Source organism: Anticarsia gemmatalis, chromosome 1, assembly GCF_050436995.1.
Source record: "Anticarsia gemmatalis isolate Benzon Research Colony breed Stoneville strain chromosome 1, ilAntGemm2 primary, whole genome shotgun sequence".
NCBI classification, from domain to species: Eukaryota; Metazoa; Arthropoda; class Insecta; order Lepidoptera; family Erebidae; genus Anticarsia; species Anticarsia gemmatalis.
Window position 1 is genome coordinate 13816837 of NC_134745.1, and position 18051 is coordinate 13834887.

At 34.3% G+C, this 18051-nt stretch overlaps 1 protein-coding gene across 2 annotated transcripts in view; it reads left to right on the forward strand.

Moving 5' to 3' along the window:
* The first annotated feature begins 75 nt into the window (after nucleotides 1–75).
* Nucleotides 76–18051, forward strand: part of Nrg (Neuroglian) — a 57520-nt gene continuing 39544 nt past the window's right edge. For both annotated transcript variants that reach the window (XR_012959697.1, XM_076121127.1), the window contains exons 1-3: nucleotides 76–204; nucleotides 584–676; nucleotides 4694–4820. Coding sequence is in view for 1 of the 2 variants with exons in the window: in XM_076121127.1 (XP_075977242.1) it covers nucleotides 619–676; nucleotides 4694–4820 (185 nt within the window). In the remaining variant the exon portion in view is untranslated. The remainder of the gene's footprint in view (nucleotides 205–583; nucleotides 677–4693; nucleotides 4821–18051) is intronic.

Consider the following 18051-nt stretch of genomic DNA (forward strand, 5'->3'; position numbering starts at 1 on the left):
ATATTGTTTTTTCCAAGGTGCGAGAAGGAAGGAAAACAAAACGGCCATGGACTAAAAAAAAGTTGTCTATGTCAAGCCAGTCATTGAACCGTCAATTGCTGAACGAACGAACGACAGCGAATCTCAGAGGCCCCGCCTATAAATCCGTATTTTATTATTTCAGTTGGCTTTCGCGATGATATTATTATAAAAACGGACGCTTAGGTAATAATTTTAACTGAATAAAACTTACATTTATAGTTTAACTTAACACATAATGAAGTTAGCATCATCGGAATGCATTTATTGATTTATCGTGTACAGCAACAAATAGTGAGATTGTGCGGTTTTCTAGCGTTAGCTTGTCGTGAAACCGTGTAGCTCGAAGGGCTAAGGGATTTGCGGTACTTTTTGAGTTTGCGTAACAAGTTTTTGTGTCATAAGAGGTCGACAATTTAGTGTATTTGATGTTGGCTATTTTTAGTGGGTGTTGTCATTGTGGTCCAAAGCTTTATTCGGATTAGGTCATCGAGTGCGGTGAACATGTGTGCCGGAGAAATGTGTTAAACTATGTTTTTAAGTGGTTTATTTGGTTTCTTGTTAGATATACGAGTACTACGAAGTAGGAGACCTGCAAAGATGGGTACAACAAGAATACTGTGTTTCGTGGCGTTGATATCATGTTCGGCGGCATTATGTGAGTATTATTTACTTTTCATTTACGTGTATTTCGCGCCCGGTGCATGTATTGATTGTTTATCGTATTGTAGGACGTGGTTCATTCAACTTTTTCTTGACTTACGATATCCCCGTGTCATTGTAATTAAGTTATAAGTGAATACTTGTTGACATACAGTTGTATAGAACGCGATAATGCAACGACTCGATTTCGGCGCTTTGTTTAAGTTCTAACCTTCTACTATAGTCAATAAAATTTGGTAGTAGGTATCAAATGAATCTTCTAGCTTCCTATAACACAGGAAATACATAGACATGCAAGTTTCATTAATTTTGTATTGATAGCTGAAACTTTCACTGAAACACAAAAACTGTAATTACCTAGAATCATTGAAACTGTTTCACAACTTCCACTTTCATGACTTCGCTACTTTGTATGTAGTTTTTACTTTAATAATTTGCAATGAAACCAATTTTAAGTACCTACCTACTTTGAATGCTAATGATTATATTACTTTATTTAGTCTTTAGTCTGCTACAGTCAGTTATTTATAATATTTTAATGTTCAAACATTAAAATATTATAAATAACTGACTGTAGCAGACTTAAATTTAGACACAAATTCCATTGATAAACTAAACAAACTGATTACAAGTGCATTGAAAAAAAACTCATACTATTAAAAAAGAAAACAATAAAACCTCTTTACATATAAGGAGGTATTAGTCACAAGTCTGTTCTCATATTCATATCATATCTTAATTTAGTGGTGTATGCCAGATTTGTAATTGACAACATTGTTTTGTCCTTGCAGTTGTGATCAAGATTTTGATGTCATAGATTGAATATAGCTCTGAGCACACCTTTGAGTTATTTAACTATTATAATTGTGACATTAATAGTTGCTAGGAACTATTAAAGCAGACTTTTAAGAGCATTATTCACTGAGCCATATTACAATTAAATGATTGTCTTTATCAATTAACTGCTGTTAACCATTACAATATTTTTTATTGATCTATTGGGTTTGGTATCTCAAGTAACTACAAAACCATCTTAGTTTCACATTCACTTGATATCTATGTTAAGTCTAAATCAGTTCAAAATTTTGGGCTACTATTATTACCTTCAAACCAACATCCATTACCCTTAAATGTATTTTGTAAGTAAATGTAATTATTATTAAGAGAATTTATCTGCCTCGGCAGGTTATTGGGTTTAAGTCTTATTGCATTATCAAATACCTACTTACCTTTGTAAACATATGATTATAAGTCTCAAGTTAGTCCTTGCTTGTCAATCAGACATAGTTCATTAGACCTCATACTTTGTTACAATACCTAGCAGAGAAATGAAAAACACCCAATTAAAATTATCAATATTATTTTGACACTTAATATCAATCATGACATAATCCCTATATTTAGAGCTTGATAAAATTATCTTAATTTTTCAATACATATTTCTCATTTATCTTTTTATATGCAAAACAAACATTCAACTCAAAGAATCTTGTGTCATTGTATGCAAAATTGATGTATAATTTTTCACTCAGTACTTATTGTTTGGTTACTATAGTCTAACAACTTAGCACAGAGCCTTAAATGCATGGTTTGCATGGTGCTTGAGTAGGGATATGAAAATTAAAATTTAAAACATCAGTGACCCCTAGGCTTATACAGATGACGGTGGCCTGTTTGATACAGCTACTGTATTTTGGAAATATTATTTGTCAATTATAATCTAGATTCTAATTTGACGGCCTCCATGGCACAGTGGTCGCAAGCCGCTAACATTGTGTCACTTTGTCGTGGGTTCGATTCCCAAACTGGACAGTTATTAGTGCAAGCAATAAATAGTTGTCTGGACTCTGGTTATCCTTTGTGTCCATTGCTTGTATGTTCGTAAAAGTCCCAGCGACACAAAAGCAAAGCAAAGTTGTAGGACTATATACTATAGAAAAACTATTGGCATCAGTTAAAAATCAATTTTGAATGTTGGACTGAGTGCCAAATGGAACATAATGTAATCAACATGCCTGTTTGTGACACAATGGTGCTCTAGGTAGTACAACTTGCTCATACCTTAACAGTCTATGTTGTAAAATTATCATAATATATTCAGGGTTTGTTACTTCCTTGACTTGTATTAATTGTAGGCATTATTCTAGACTAATTTGTTAAGTTAATAAAGGCGGAATACTTAATGGATTCTTAAGTTTATAAGAATTTTATTCCCTTGAAATTAATTTATACTGTTTTCAAGTTCTATTCATTAAAACCATGTTTAAATTTATCCTTTATTTTTATGAATTTTTTGAAAATTCACTTATTTCATTATTTTACATTATTTGCACAGAATACTGGTTATCTATTGCAGGAGCCAGAGTTGCTTCAATACAACCAAAATATATATTTTTATGAGAGTAAATACTTGGAGATCTTTTACCACAAAATGTTAAATGGATAATTGGATTCCTAGCTAGAGAGTAGTAGGTAAATTTAGAAGAACTATAAAATTCACACATTTTGTATGTCTATATTGCTATTTTAGTACAAATAGTGACCTAACTCAATGTTACTTTTATCCCTTGACATTTTAGCACCAAGTTGCACAGTAGCTGTGAGGTTTACATTGAAATAAAACCTTTTAGTATGTACGGGTCAAGGGACAGAAACAAAGAAATTGACCTCAAAAGGAATGTTTATTTAAATGTTTAAACATTGCATTTTGCAAGGACTATTGTGTTTTGTTTTTAAAATATATAAAGTTTCAAGACAAGTTCAGTCCGTAGATATTAGTGGACAAGAACCATATGAAACTGTCTGCTATTCCTAGTTACAGCTTTGAATCTTTCAAATGTCCATACAAACAGATGGTCTTGGGAAACCTCAATATGGACCAAATTCAAAGTGGCCAGTTTAGTTTCTAATTCCCATGGTTGTATATCTCAATAGTCGACAATAATGAGTGTCTGGAGACAACATTTTGAATAAACCAGTCTAAGAAACCTGTTATTCCAGTTTTAAAGGAACTACTGTAGGTCAATACTTCTTGCTAATTGTAGAAAAAGTTGAATGAACAGATATTTGAAGGGGAATGAGGAAGTGGACATCTTATTGTTATCATAATAATTGTTGTCTGTGTGACTCAAGTCCTTATTAATAAGCAGCTGTCAAGTTTCAGTTTCCTCTGACGAAGGCTTGATTCCCTTGTATTAAACCACTATGGGTTCGAACCCTGTTTTCCTAACGTAAAGGCGATTCGGAGTCGAATGTAAAATATTGTTCAATATTATTCTTACCAATGCAAGGTTCTTTACAAATAATGCACATTGAAACAGAAAGAACAATCCTTTCTCATAGCAATTTTATCTAGTTAATCTAGTCAAGCAAAAGGAAGACAATGCTTTGTGTAATTTGGTGCTGCTTATATAGATCTGAATGGTTAAAAATATTGCTAATCTTAATACCCTCTTGCAACATAACTTTCAAACCAATCCACACTTTGTTTTAAGACCACCTAAAATCCTCATTTCCCTTTATAAATCAAGAGATGCTAATATTTCTTGGAACAAACATTTATAAAGCTTCGAGCATCGAATATTTTAAGTGTTTATGTCACACGATGACGAACGGCGACGATTTGATTCAGAGATGAGAATAAACAGATGCGGTCTCATTTCCCTTAAAAACACCTTCAAGCTAGGCTTTTATGGTGGATTAAACCTCTAATCTGCCACCCTGCTGAGCTCTAATAGGGAAAACCAGACATAATTAAAAGGGGCTTCACAAAACGTTGACGGCAGTTTCTTTACAACGATTTAATGTAAAGCGACTTCGTTTTTAATATAAACTAGAGTTGTAAGCGAGAAAATTTAACTGAAAAAACAGTAAACAAGATCTAAAAATATGTCTGACTGGTCCCATTGAAGCCGGGAACGCTCTATTGTTTGGCATTCGTAGTACAATTCTGTTAATTTAAAACCCACGTATTACATTAGCGGGGAGTATATTTGTGTGTTCTTTTGCCCAGTGACGTCACCGCCGAAGATGGTGAAACAGCCGACGCAGGAAGAGATCCTGTTCCAAGTGGCACAGCCCGGGGAAGTGGACAAGCCATTCATCATTGAGTGCGAGGCTGAAGGCGAACCGGCTCCTAAGTACGTTCCTTTTGTTTTAAAGTGCACTTTACTACGAGCTCTATTTGATTGTTCTAGTAGTTTTTTGTCTTTGTTATACGAAGTCGTGTTACTTTCGACTTTAGACGTACGTATAGTGAAATGCAGTCGAAAGTGACAGGAAATTCGTCTATTTGTCAGTCTGGAACTTTTTGTAAAATGAGGAATCGATAGCGCGATATCATGCGATCGTTACGAGTAATTTTTGTTCAGGAATGGTTCTATGCCTGGTATTTTCTAGCTGATAAATAGTAGCGCTTCAAAAACGTTTTCATATACTGGTACGTAAAATCTATTAAGGTGACCCGTGATTCAAGTTTATAGAACATACAAAACGCAATGCCATATACTGAATCATTGAAGACTTGAAGACCTAATTCAGTTTTAAGGAACATGAGTATGTCTAATAGAAATTCTAACCATGTGTTGCTGTTCTCAAGAGCATTCAACTACATTAGTATTAGATTGATGTTGCTATGTTCTTTTATAGTAGATATGATTCATCCAATCATAATGTTTTAGCGATGACAAGGGTATGCGGGCGAACGACATACCATTATGCGTTTTAGAACTCTGTTACCTGTTTTTATGGGTTTGTCCTATCAATGTCACCTAAAGTATTTAATACACCGGTTGATGATTATAAGTTCCCGTGTTTTGACTGTCAATTTCGCGCATATTTTGTCAGGAATTCATAAAATCTGAGAAGAAACTGAGAATAAAATCTAATAGCGACACTAAAATCATCCTTGTCTTGACCACATTCAACGTTAAGGAAATGTGTTTTCTTCCACTCATCTCTATCAGCCATCAACTCTGTAATACTCCTTTTATTGTTCACACAATCCATCCATTAAATGACGTTTAAAAAAAAACGTCATTTAATGGTTATCTAAAAATATAGTACCAAAAACCAGTTGACGATGAATCGTTTAGTATCAGGTTTATGAATTTCGCAAGCTTACGTCTCTTTGAATTCTTGCTCCAAAGTTGGCAACGGTTTCCTTATTTGATAAGGACCTCTTCTTCCTGGAGGTTTGGGAGTACTATAGATTGTATAAAAATGTATACCAGTACACGATTTTATCAGTAAATACCACATAGTTTTGGTAGATGTGCTGCGATGATTCATAATAACATAAACGTATTATTACTATGTTGTATGCTAAACACGTTTCAAATTTCAGTTAGCCGAAAAACATCTCGCTGGGTACAATTTTTAAATAAAATACACTCGTTTTTGTCAAGCTTTAGAAACAATTGTAAAGAAAATTAATTTACTGGTATTTCATGTGCAAGAATTATATCCACTTTTGTGTCCTCTCGTGATGTTTTTGGCGTGCAAAAATGTGTTTCAATTTGTCGTTTGTTGTACACAACGGAAATATGTTCTATGCATTTATTCAACCTTGTGCAGCAGTGGAAAACATGTTTGAATGTAAATAACAGTCATTATAAAACACATATTTTCGGTTAAACACGGTTCGGTTCTCGCCTCGGGCCCGAACGGTACTTTAACGTACATCCAAAAATAACAACGGCGTCATACAATTATTATTAGAGTTATGAATGGAGACCGACATTTTATTTAATTCTTGAGAGGAAGTTATTATGCTAATGAAGTGTTTATAACGTCATAATAGTTTAGTCTTAATTTAGAGTCTTATTTTGATGACAAATAGAGCTATAATGCCTTGCATATACATCGCCTGAGCATGTTCTTAAATGCAATATTGCTAACTGATTTCGTGATTAAAATTGAATCTTTAAAGTACTAGAGAATTAGAGGTATGATCAACAAAACAATAAATGACTGAGATCGTTATTAAAGATAGCTCATACAAACAAGATAGTTTGGACAAGTTCCCGATTTCATCATCGTTAAGCCGAAGCTGTCACAACTCACAAGCGTCGTTAACACATTACTATGTACGATTTTCTACTCGAAAAAGAGGTTTCTAACATAGCATTGCTGGTAACTTATATCTACAAGAATACGAAAGCAACGATCGGCTAAAATTCTGAAAATTCGCATTATGACGTCACAGTCCATGCTCAGTTTGTATGCTACATTTGTATGCTAAAAGGGTTGGAACAGCAAACACTGCCTTAGAAATCGTTACATGTTCAACAACAAAGTTTTCTTTGCTCCGCCTGTTCATTAAAAGGGACTTACAAGGCGCATTAATTACGCGTAGAATCGATAAAAGTACGAACTTGCCGAGCACGTAGCCCCGGGATTGTAAATAAATAAGTTTTGTTCCGGAATGGCTACAAAACGTCCGTTGACTAAATGACTATTTACTGTTACAAAGTATAGGAAATATTTATTTAATTAATACGTTTTAAGTCATAACAATTACGAACTTAATGGGTATAAGGCACGCCAATCATAGCTTCTCACTTACTTAGTGTAAGTACATTAAGTACTTATGTATTACGCCTAAATTATTGTCACGTTTCTTGATATATAAAGCAGCATTTTTTTTCTGTAGTCCTCTTAGTACGTCTATAAGAAGAACATACTTTTAGTTTAAAATGCTAATAGAATACTGCAAAATATATAATCGTCATATTTTCATAGTATGTACAACTTTTACAGAACATAACCTATCCATAATCGAATATTCCGCAATCGCAATTTAGACTGGAGCTCAGGAAACGAGCTAACGAACTGAGAGGAGCAATCTAATATTTGCTGAAGCAATATTGAATGTATGTGCAAATAGATTGCTATAGTAATGCTCTACATTTTATAAAAGACCTATCCATAGCATTTCATACTGTAAACTGTTTTTTCCGGTGTTTTTCTTCTATAGTTACCAATTTTTCTATTCATAGGCAACCTGTAATTTCTCACTACTATTTCAACGCTTACGTCTGTAAGCTATAAGCGATTATTATTGTGTATTGAAAGATTATGGCGTAAAGTTATGGTAATGTCTATTTCCGTATTCCCCATAATACGCGTTTTAGAGCTCTAAAATGGATGTTTTAACGGTAAACAGAACTGTGAGGAAATGTTCCATAAAATACGGATATCGTGTGTGGTCTGCGAAAATAAGATTTTAAGACTGTTTCTTTGGATTTGGAGTAAAAACAAGATATATCGTAGTAGGTCGTGTATATTATGAATTGGCATAGCATTTCGTGGAAACAACTACTAAATCTGCCATAAACTAAAAAGGAGTGCCAAAGTCTTATGAGAAAAGCTAGCAAAAATCTTACAGCCACCTGTTTCAATTGGCAAAAAAAATTCAATGTACCAATCAACAATGACATACTTGTGATAATATGTTTCTGAAAGTCTCTTCTTTGAATCTAAAACCCTCAAAACATCTTAAACTCTTTACTATCTATCCAATACAATATTCCTTTTATTATAACCAATGTGAACGTTCATCTACAATAGTCATCCCAGGGGATCTAGTACCGCAGTATACGCACTAATGCAGTTAGATAAAATCAGCGATCCTTACCGTGACGTTGGCTTCCTGCTGGTGCATCCGTTGCTCTGATTCGTACGAGTTATTACTCACGGTAGCTGTATGCACTAGTTTATCCTACACGTGACTTTATGTATAGTGTTCAACCTATTGACCTCTGTGTCATGACAGTTCACTACTTATTTTATTCAGTACGTACAGGAGAGTATATAGGTGTTCTTTTTCTGGCGTTTTTGCTAATTTGTCCGTATTGATTCGGTAATTTTTGGTTGTTTCATGTACGGATATCTAGGTGTCTTTTTCTGGAGATTTTATAAGTTTATCCTTATTGATTCTGTCAATTATGTTTGGTTAATTTTTGCAAGAATAAGGTTTTGCCTTCATAATTTGATATCACAATATTAGGCTTTTTATCACTATTCATTATCTCCAGTAGGCGGCATGTGTCAAACATATTAATGATGTCTAATTTCTGAACAAAGATCTAGTATGAAGTCTATTATTTTCGTGTGATTTATGCTCGTTACTTTTAGTTTTTCAAGCCGCTTGAAATTTTTGTCAACTACAAAGACGTTGAAGTCTTTGTGGCTCGTAGTACCATACTTTACTGATCGTTGACCGCTTGTGTGTGCATTGTAAGGTGCATTGCAACAATAAAGTTTTCCTTTCATTATGATAGTGCAAGTCCCTTGTGAGGCTTTTCTATGTCTATGATAGACCTAGGCTTTGTAAATTGATACGTCGCGAAATCCTTTTAAATGCTCAGCTCGGCTTAAATCACTTCCTAGTCTTCGTTTCCTTTGTCTTGGGAAAATTGTTTAACGAGGCAGGTGCTTCCGTTCTCTTAGCACTCTTTAAGGCGTTTCGTTTGAGGTTTAATGTCCTTTATGCTGTTCCTCGCTAGATTCGTTTTGATGTCTGAAATATTATGTCTGGCACCCGAACAAATAAAAGTTTGTGCACGTAATGCAGTTTTGACGTATTGCCGTTCTGAATTGTTTTGCTTGACACTTAAAAAATGAAAGCATGTACATTATTAAAATACCTTGATGGAGTTCAGATAGAGTTTGACAAGATAGTTTTGGATTAAAAATGTAAAGTTAAGTAAAAATCTTTTTTTAATGTTAACTGGGTTCATAAGTTTTGACGATATACCGTAGGTAATAAATTTTATTCCCTCAGTTATTTGCCCGAAATAATGCCTCAAAAGGCAAAAAAGGTTAAGTCGCGTGCAATTATAAAACTTTGTTTTAACTACGTACTTCAAATTGAAAAGCATCATTACCAGAATTGAATCTGATAGCAAATTCATTAACTACGGAACTCTATTACACTGATTGCTTTACGATGTCGATGACCATTACGCAGCACTTGTTCAATACTATATCATTAACACAAGTACATTTGAATCTGTAGTTATAAAAGGGCGTATCTCACGTTACAAGGACATAAGACATGTGCCTTTTAGAAACGACATGCTAAAGTATTATAAGCTACTAGAAATAAGTAGTTGGAGCTTTGATATATCGTTTCGAGTTAATCGTGTAAGCTTTTGTCAAAGGAAGACAGATTGGTAGGTAGCTCGGTACTCTCTTTGATGATTTCTTGGATTGATAAGAATTTAATGCCAATTTCTCTACTGAGAGATAAAATGTCCACTACTTATAGAGGCTTATCTTATGATTATATAGGTTGAAAAGCGTGCTGTTTCGTACAAGCTATCCAATATAGAAAACTAGCTGACCCGCGCAACTTCGCTTGCATCACCGAAGGGAGAATGGGTCATAATTTTCCCCGTTTTCGTAACATTTTTCTTTGCTACTCCGCTCCTAATGGCCGTAGCGCGATGTTATATAGAATTTTTCAAATTGGACCATTTGTTCCTGAGATTAGCGCGTTCAAAAAAACAAACTCTTCAGCTTTATAATATTAGTATAGATGAGACGGCAAATATTTATTCTAAAAAAGATTTATTACCAGTATAGTATAACAAAATTTTACTTATAACTATGACAACCCTACTAAAAGAAATAAAGTAGGTACTTCTCGTTATTCACAGCGATAAATTATTACCCAAAGGTGGTAAATCTGACCGTAAATATTTCGATAAAGAAACTTAAATACTAAAAAATTAAGTACGTGAAAGTGTGTAATTTTAATGACAGTGATTAAAAGGTATTTATTAAGATAAACATTTAAAAAGAAAGTGACATGCACTTTTGCTAAATTGTAAGAGAGAATCAAATCTTAACGAAAGTAATAAAACAAACTTTTATTTCTTTCTTTCAAACAAGTTATATTTTATACGGAGCCACTTATAACTGGATGTGAACGAAATCAATGACCCGTCTTCGATAACGGTTACGATAGTAATTATAGTGATCATATAAATTAATTTTGTAGTATACAGCTCCGTCTATAAAAGCTTTTCTTCATAAAAATATGCATGGCATTGCCCTCAAAAAGTTAAGTCTTCTGGCTAAATGTATAAATGCATACCTCCTAGTTCTATATTCTATTCAAACAGATGAAGGCCAAGTAAAAGATTGCATAACTTGCCTTTTATACTGATAAAGACATCACATTTAGCTGGCGTTGTAGATTATAGACCTAAGAACCTGACCCTTTTCTATATCTATCTATCTATTCTAGGAGCATCCACCATTTATTTTTACTTATCATTCTTCTTCTTTAGACTATAGTATCAAATGTTTGAAGTACTGAAAATTATTTTTGAGAAAACATACCTTAATACAAATTGCATTACGAGAAGGAACTAAATATTCCGGTCACGTTTGGTGTTGGCCAAATAGTCCATTGAAATGTTACATGAATTTTACATTTGTTAGAGGACGCAATTTTATTTTTGGAACATGTAGGGGGGGTCAATAGAAGCTTAACTTGAAGTTTGTGGGGTTGCCACTCTTGTCCCCCGGCCGCCATCTTGGAAAAGGGGGTGGAACCACTTTATTCGCTATATCTCAGAAACTATGCGTCTTGCAATAAAACTGTAAAAGCATAATTTGTAGCAAATTATTTTTCCTACAAATATGTTTCATAACTTTTTGCCCTAAATTAACAATTAAAGAAGTTATAAGCAAAAAAGTGCAATTTTTTTTATAACAATTTTCTTTATTAGTCTATAACTTTTTTTAACGACAGCCGCGCGGATCGATCTCTGAGGTTAAGCCACGCTTGCCGAGGTTCTTCTGTGGATGGGTGACCATCTTACACATATCGAGTTCCTCTATGTTTCGGAAGGCACGTTTAATTGTGGGTCCTGGCCGTCATTTTCGAAGATCTTTAACAGTCGTTAACAGTAGTCAGAAGCTTGAAACCCTGACAACCAGTCTTAACGAAGGGTATAGTTTTATATCCTAGGTAACTGGGTTGTGGAGGTCAGATAGGCAGTCGCTCCATGTAAAACGTTGGTATTCAGCTGCATCTGGTGAGACTGGAAGCCGACTCCAACATAGTTTGGAAAAAAGGCTTAGCTGATATGTATAAATACAAAAAAAAATACCTCAGACCAATCTTGTAGAGTATTTTTCGAGGAAAATTTATCCCTATAATTTTTTTCAACTTCATTAATTAGAAACTCAGTAACAGCGCTACGAAGTAGACCGGTCACGGAAAGAAAATTTTTGTAAAAAAAATCACACATTTTTGCTTATAACTTCTTTAATTGTTAATTTAGGGCAAAAAGTTATGAAACATATTTGTAGGAAAAATAATTTGCTACAAATTATGCTTTTACAGTTTTATTGCAAGACGCATAGTTTCTGAGATATAGCGAATAAAGTGGTTCCACCCCCTTTTCCAAGATGGCGGCCGGGGGACAAGAGTGGCAACCCCACAAACTTCAAGTTAAGCTTCTATTGACCCCCCCTACATGTTCCAAAAATAAAATTGCGTCCTCTAATAAATGCAATATTCGGCCCTCAAATTGTAACATTTCAATGGACTAAAATGAAGTGTCTAATTGGTTTTCTTACGGGAATCCCTTGTATTCGCGCCTGCGTAGATGACATTCAGGAATAGAGATCAATTTGTTGTATCTATGACAAAGTCTTTTATTAAACAAAAAAGAACATAGATAAATTAATTTTAGTTTAATTTACAGGTGCATAAATCTATATGACCGGTAAATAACAATTGACTCGCCCCCAACCCATTGTCAATCGATAAATGTGGATGTTTTTTTTTACCTTTGGGTATAGCGCGTGATGTTATGTATGTATGTAAATCTATAATTAAAACAACCATAAAATATCAAAACAGGTTATAAACTCTGTCTATTTTAAAGTTCTCTCCGTGCCATTCAATAATTTTAAGGTACAGTATATGCCAATGTCAGTCTACCTGCCGAGAGGTATTAGGGCAATATCCGTTGGGAGCTATTTCCGAGCACATCCATGTGTATCGGGAACTAAATTTACAAGCGAGTACACATTTCTGAAGCAATCGATAAATTGCAGGAATAATTTGCATATTGATGCCTTATGCCGTAGCAAGCAAACCAATATTGTCCCTTCAGATAGGGATTTGCCCGTCTAGATAGATAGAGCAGATTTAAACGAGTTATTTTTGTTGCTAAGATATTCTCATATCCAGAAATTTTTTTTGAAATCCCTGTATTGAGATATGATGTCGGTTTTCTGATCCTCCAGACGTAAAACATATGAAAATATAAGCCAAAATTACAGCTTCTTTAGTTCTCCTTGGTTCTAAACTTAGTATACCTATGAGGCGATCAGCCATACTTGTGATTCTAGTAACGTCAACATATTTACTGACAATAATGATTATTTAAAGAAGTGATTAATTCATTATGCATTTAAATACTTGCTGTAAAAGGCACGTATAAATACGTGATGTCATATGGCAATGGAATCCATCAATGCCGTACTGTCCAAATATCATATCTGTGTAGGTTTACAATAGTAAGAATCATATTAGAATCTAAACCTAGCTTCTATCTATGAATTCAATGGATTTTGTTGCATGCCTTCAAACTTTTTCCTAAGTTTAAAGTAGCCTAGTTTTTTATAGTAGCCGTAACTTTTAAACTTTCCCGTTGTACGATATGAAAGGACACGAGAATTACGTGTTCATGCATTATTCAGTAGTTCGCGAACTTGATACCATGGATGGTGAAGATTGGTCAAAACTTGGAGCGCAGAACAAAAAACTCTGCCGTTATCAATGTAAAAAGTTCATGATAATCGGGAATAAAGTTACGGTTAGTTATTCCATTCGATTTAAAGTACCTTTAGGCCACTACATACAACCAAAAGTCTGCTTAGAAATAAGAATAAGTACATGAATTTTGTATTAAAGATTGCCATAACTTTATGACGTCATACAACATTAAGGGCAGGTGTAAGTGCTTCATTGACATTCCTATCCATTACCCAGACGCATCTCTCTGAGGGGAGCAGCGGGAAAACCCAATACTCATTCCTGTTGCCAATTTTGTATTTGTTCACTCACATCGGTTGAGTCCGCAATGGGAAGATATTTTGGCGACTCGATTTGCATGATAAAACATGAATCCGTTAGTGGTTGCCGGTTGGGTTTCCCTTTAGCATTATGGGATACAGTGGGGGTTGGACAAGAAAGGCCTTGTTTGTCATTATCTTTGACCTCTTGTTAGATTTGTTACCCGTTTATTATTAAACTGTATTAGTGGATTTTAAAAGTTTACGTGTAATACACATCTAATACACATTGCACGGCAAGTGAAAAATTGCTTAATTTGCCTTTGTTATCTGCTAAGCCAAATCCCCTTAACATTACATTCTAGAAATTTATCCGAAAGAACGAATTTCCGCTCATACATAAATTAGAACTATGTAAAGCTTTAATGGATCATAAATAAGTACAATCAAAACACAAAAACAACGGCTTTATTGAGTCAACATTGACATCGGTACATTCGCACCCATCCGTCTATTTTCAAACTAACAGTCAGACCGCAGTTACTTCATTGAAGCCTAAATACGGATAAATAAGCAAATAAAGTAAGGGTCATGAATTATTCATTGCGTGATTCAACCTTGCAGTCATCTAAGTCGCCTATAGATTACAACCAGTGTATTATGTCATCGTGTGAATAATTCTCTATAATATCCACTCATAACATGTTTTTCTGACCCATTGATGACTTTCCTGGATATTTAGTAATTATTGTTAGCGTCATTTCTATTTATTGTTTGTGGTTCATTCAATAATCATATTGGTTTGGCTATAAATGCCACTGTTCAATAATATGTTTTTAATTAAGGAAAAAAATACGACTAAAGTTCTATATTAATATTACAGCAGTGTAAAGGCATTACCTACACAATCGATTTGATGGTCAAGTCTCTTCTATCGAAGAATTTTAAGATTTACGTATGGGTAGATGAATAGATAATATTACCATCTTAATATAAAATATCGTCTACAACTACAACTAGCTATAAATCGTAATAGGCAAAATGTTTAGCATTTTAAAACTGGTTTTCTTAACCGTTTTTAGTCTAAGAATAGAGTGGGCAGTATTAACTAGTCTATTAATGGACTTATCTTGTTATCTTAGTACGTGCCTTGTTCCACGCTCAATCAGTTAAAAGTGGAGCACAGATTTTCTTAGAAAAGCCTTATTATTTTCAAACACATCTTCATACTTCTGGTTTTATTTTTAGAAAAATAAACCCAGATGTATGAAGATTTCAGCTCCATTTAGTTGATTGATCCAATCTTACCGCTTCATACATTTGGATACTTTTCTTTTATTTGTGTTGCTTAAGATTTTCCTTAAAACCACCGAAGACCTGTACCCGGCCTTGAAGGCTTTTGAAGGACGAAAGAATACCTTGAATACTCGACAAGAGTATACATACAATCACGCTTTATCAACAAAGTTTTAGGCAAGACATCTTTTTGTAGCGACGCATCTGTCTGCCTGTTTGCTGTAAAGCTACTCAGCGGATTTTCAATAAAAGATAGAGCGATTTATATGGATTTGTAGTTGAATAGTTCGTTAAGCGTATCTGCCCGTAAGTTGAAATCTGATGGATAAACAGCCAGTTTCTTTATCAAAAGTAACAACCAAAGTATAGGGGTAAACTGACAATCGAATTTGTTTCTGTAAGAATTAAAATACGTAAATGTCAAATTGCAGTCAATGGCTTCAGCTGTTACTTTAGATATGTATGGAGAAACTGGCCGAATGATGTCCAAAGAAATTTCTAGTATTCCACTGCGATCGGGCTCTGAGTTTGAGTTGATGAATGTCTGTCGGGTCCGCTAGTACATGGTAATCAAAGGTCTTTGACTTGTTCTACTGATTAACGTCTGCTGACAATAACCGCGGCCGCGTTTTTCACTCCCACTCACTCCTACTAATTTCCTTATCAAACAGTTTCTGATTTAATCAAGACGCAGATAGCAGAATTGTAACTCTATTCCCGAAGGATTTTCTAGTACGAGAACTTTGTTACTTAAGATTTTGGGGTTGTTTTATTTAGATGTCTTTCTAGCATTCTCTGGAATAAAAAAGAAAAACCTCTGGATTACTCGTCTCCCCTTATTTGTTAAAATTAATATTGGTCAATCTCTTTTTTGACAAACTTCTGTATTTAAAAATGCATACAGTAAGCTAATCACTATTTTATAGATAATTCAAGATATAAATCAAAAACTCAACTGTTAAACATTTCTACAAAACAAAAGGGAAATAAAAATAAAGCATTTTCCTTCAGCAGCGACCACATAATTATGTCGGTCCCGTCGCCTCGGTGCTATAACGTTGATTGCGACGCCTTTATTGGCCAGGGAAAGAGAAAACAAACACGACCGGTTTAGAGTTTCAATGAAATTAGTTTGCTTTGACTTGTATCATTGAATGATGTTTTCTATTTGTTGGGTGATGGAAATTGACGAATGTTAATTTGATGATTCAAGTTTATGTTGTTTCTGCTGAGTCCTGTGTCTTATAATCATCCTGTACGTAACGAAATTATTTTGTATATCTGAAAGATTTCATGATACATGATCTGAGTACCTAATCATAAATGTAAACCAGTCGGGTAAATTAATTTGCTAGGCCTTGGCCGGATTTTAATTCAGTAAAACGGTAGTATGTATTTTGTGGTAATTTTTTGAAAAATAATAGGTGTGTGAGGCCTTATGTCACGCTGATCCTCTCCTTGGATAAGTTTAAAAATTCCTCTACTACATCAATCTTTGATAATAATCCTCGAGTCCCATATATCAGTTCATGTAACTACATCAAAGTGATCCCGTCGGACGTAACGACTAGATCGCATTATGTAGGTGTTGCGACAAATGTGGGTTAACTACAATAGTTTCCGCCCTTTTACGCGCTCGGCGACAGGTCATCGACGTCATATTACCGTTCACGTTTTTATATAGGTCTTATTTATGTTTGAAATATTGCTGATTTGATCTAGTATTTCGTGTTAGCACTTGTTGGATTAGCATAATATATTTACTTAAATAATCATTATTTGGATTGTTGATGTAGCATACACATTTACATACATAATATCACAACTTTTTACCATGGAGGTAGGCAGAGACCACAGAAAGCCACTCGGTCCTTACAAACTTACCTTGCCTCATTCACATTCATACATCTTGATATACAGAAGCGCCGTACCACATACACACATATACACGGTACATAGATATAGCTAAACAGGTACATATTTAATGTACTTATAGAAAAACCTGAGTCCATGTAGCGTGTCATATTTAGTCATTTTTTTATATGTTGAGTAATACGAAGCATACGAGTAACTAATTTATTATCTAAACCACATATAACTAAACAAACAATAGTCTCCCTCACAAAACAAATATTGTTTTTCCGTTGCGGTGGTTTTATCCTTCCCTAATCGAAACAACCGCAAATGCGAACAAATTAATTAACGTTTATTTCATAAACCACGTTCAGTTATAGTTTTCCCTTTGTTATTTTCAATCGGTATTCATTATTGTATCGTTATCTCCAGCCTACAGGCGCCTAGCCACAAATGCACGATGAATATTCACACACCGATAATATCGCGCCTATTTTTATTAATAAACGCTATAAATTTAACGATAAAAGCAACTGGAATAATTTATAATGAGGGATTATAATTGGGTCGCCAGAGAGAACCGTTCCTGAATGAAAAAGTAATTATGAGATCTAGGAGCACTTTTACTGGGTCGTAATTAAATAGCTAAGGTTCTAATGACCCAGGTACCTAATGGAGAATGTTACCTAATTTTGATTTTTAGCACTCCATATTCTCGTTTAAAAATAAAAAATACTGGTGAAAGAATTACTTCGATACGTCAATTAGTTTTCGATTTATAAGTAAAACAAGTTGTAACCGCACGACGCTAGCTCTCGGTGACGGTGTGACGTCACTCTACACTTGCTCAGTCTGGCTCACGTAGGCCGCTTGCGGTCACGCGCTCGGTGCGTTGAAATTATTCCTAAATACTTTTAAAAATGTTCAATTCAAATACTAGGAAATCATATGTTGTGCCTAAATGTAATTTAATATTATGTAGGTAAGTACATAAGTAAATAAATAACTTCATCTTATAATGAAACAATTTCTAACCGGATTGATCGCGAGTTTATTGATTTTACTGTGTCAGGAAAAATGTAAAATTGATAAGTATGCGATTATTTCGGTCAAAAACTGTTTCATTATAATATGCAGTGATCGTAAATATCTAACATTATTACTTATTATACCTAT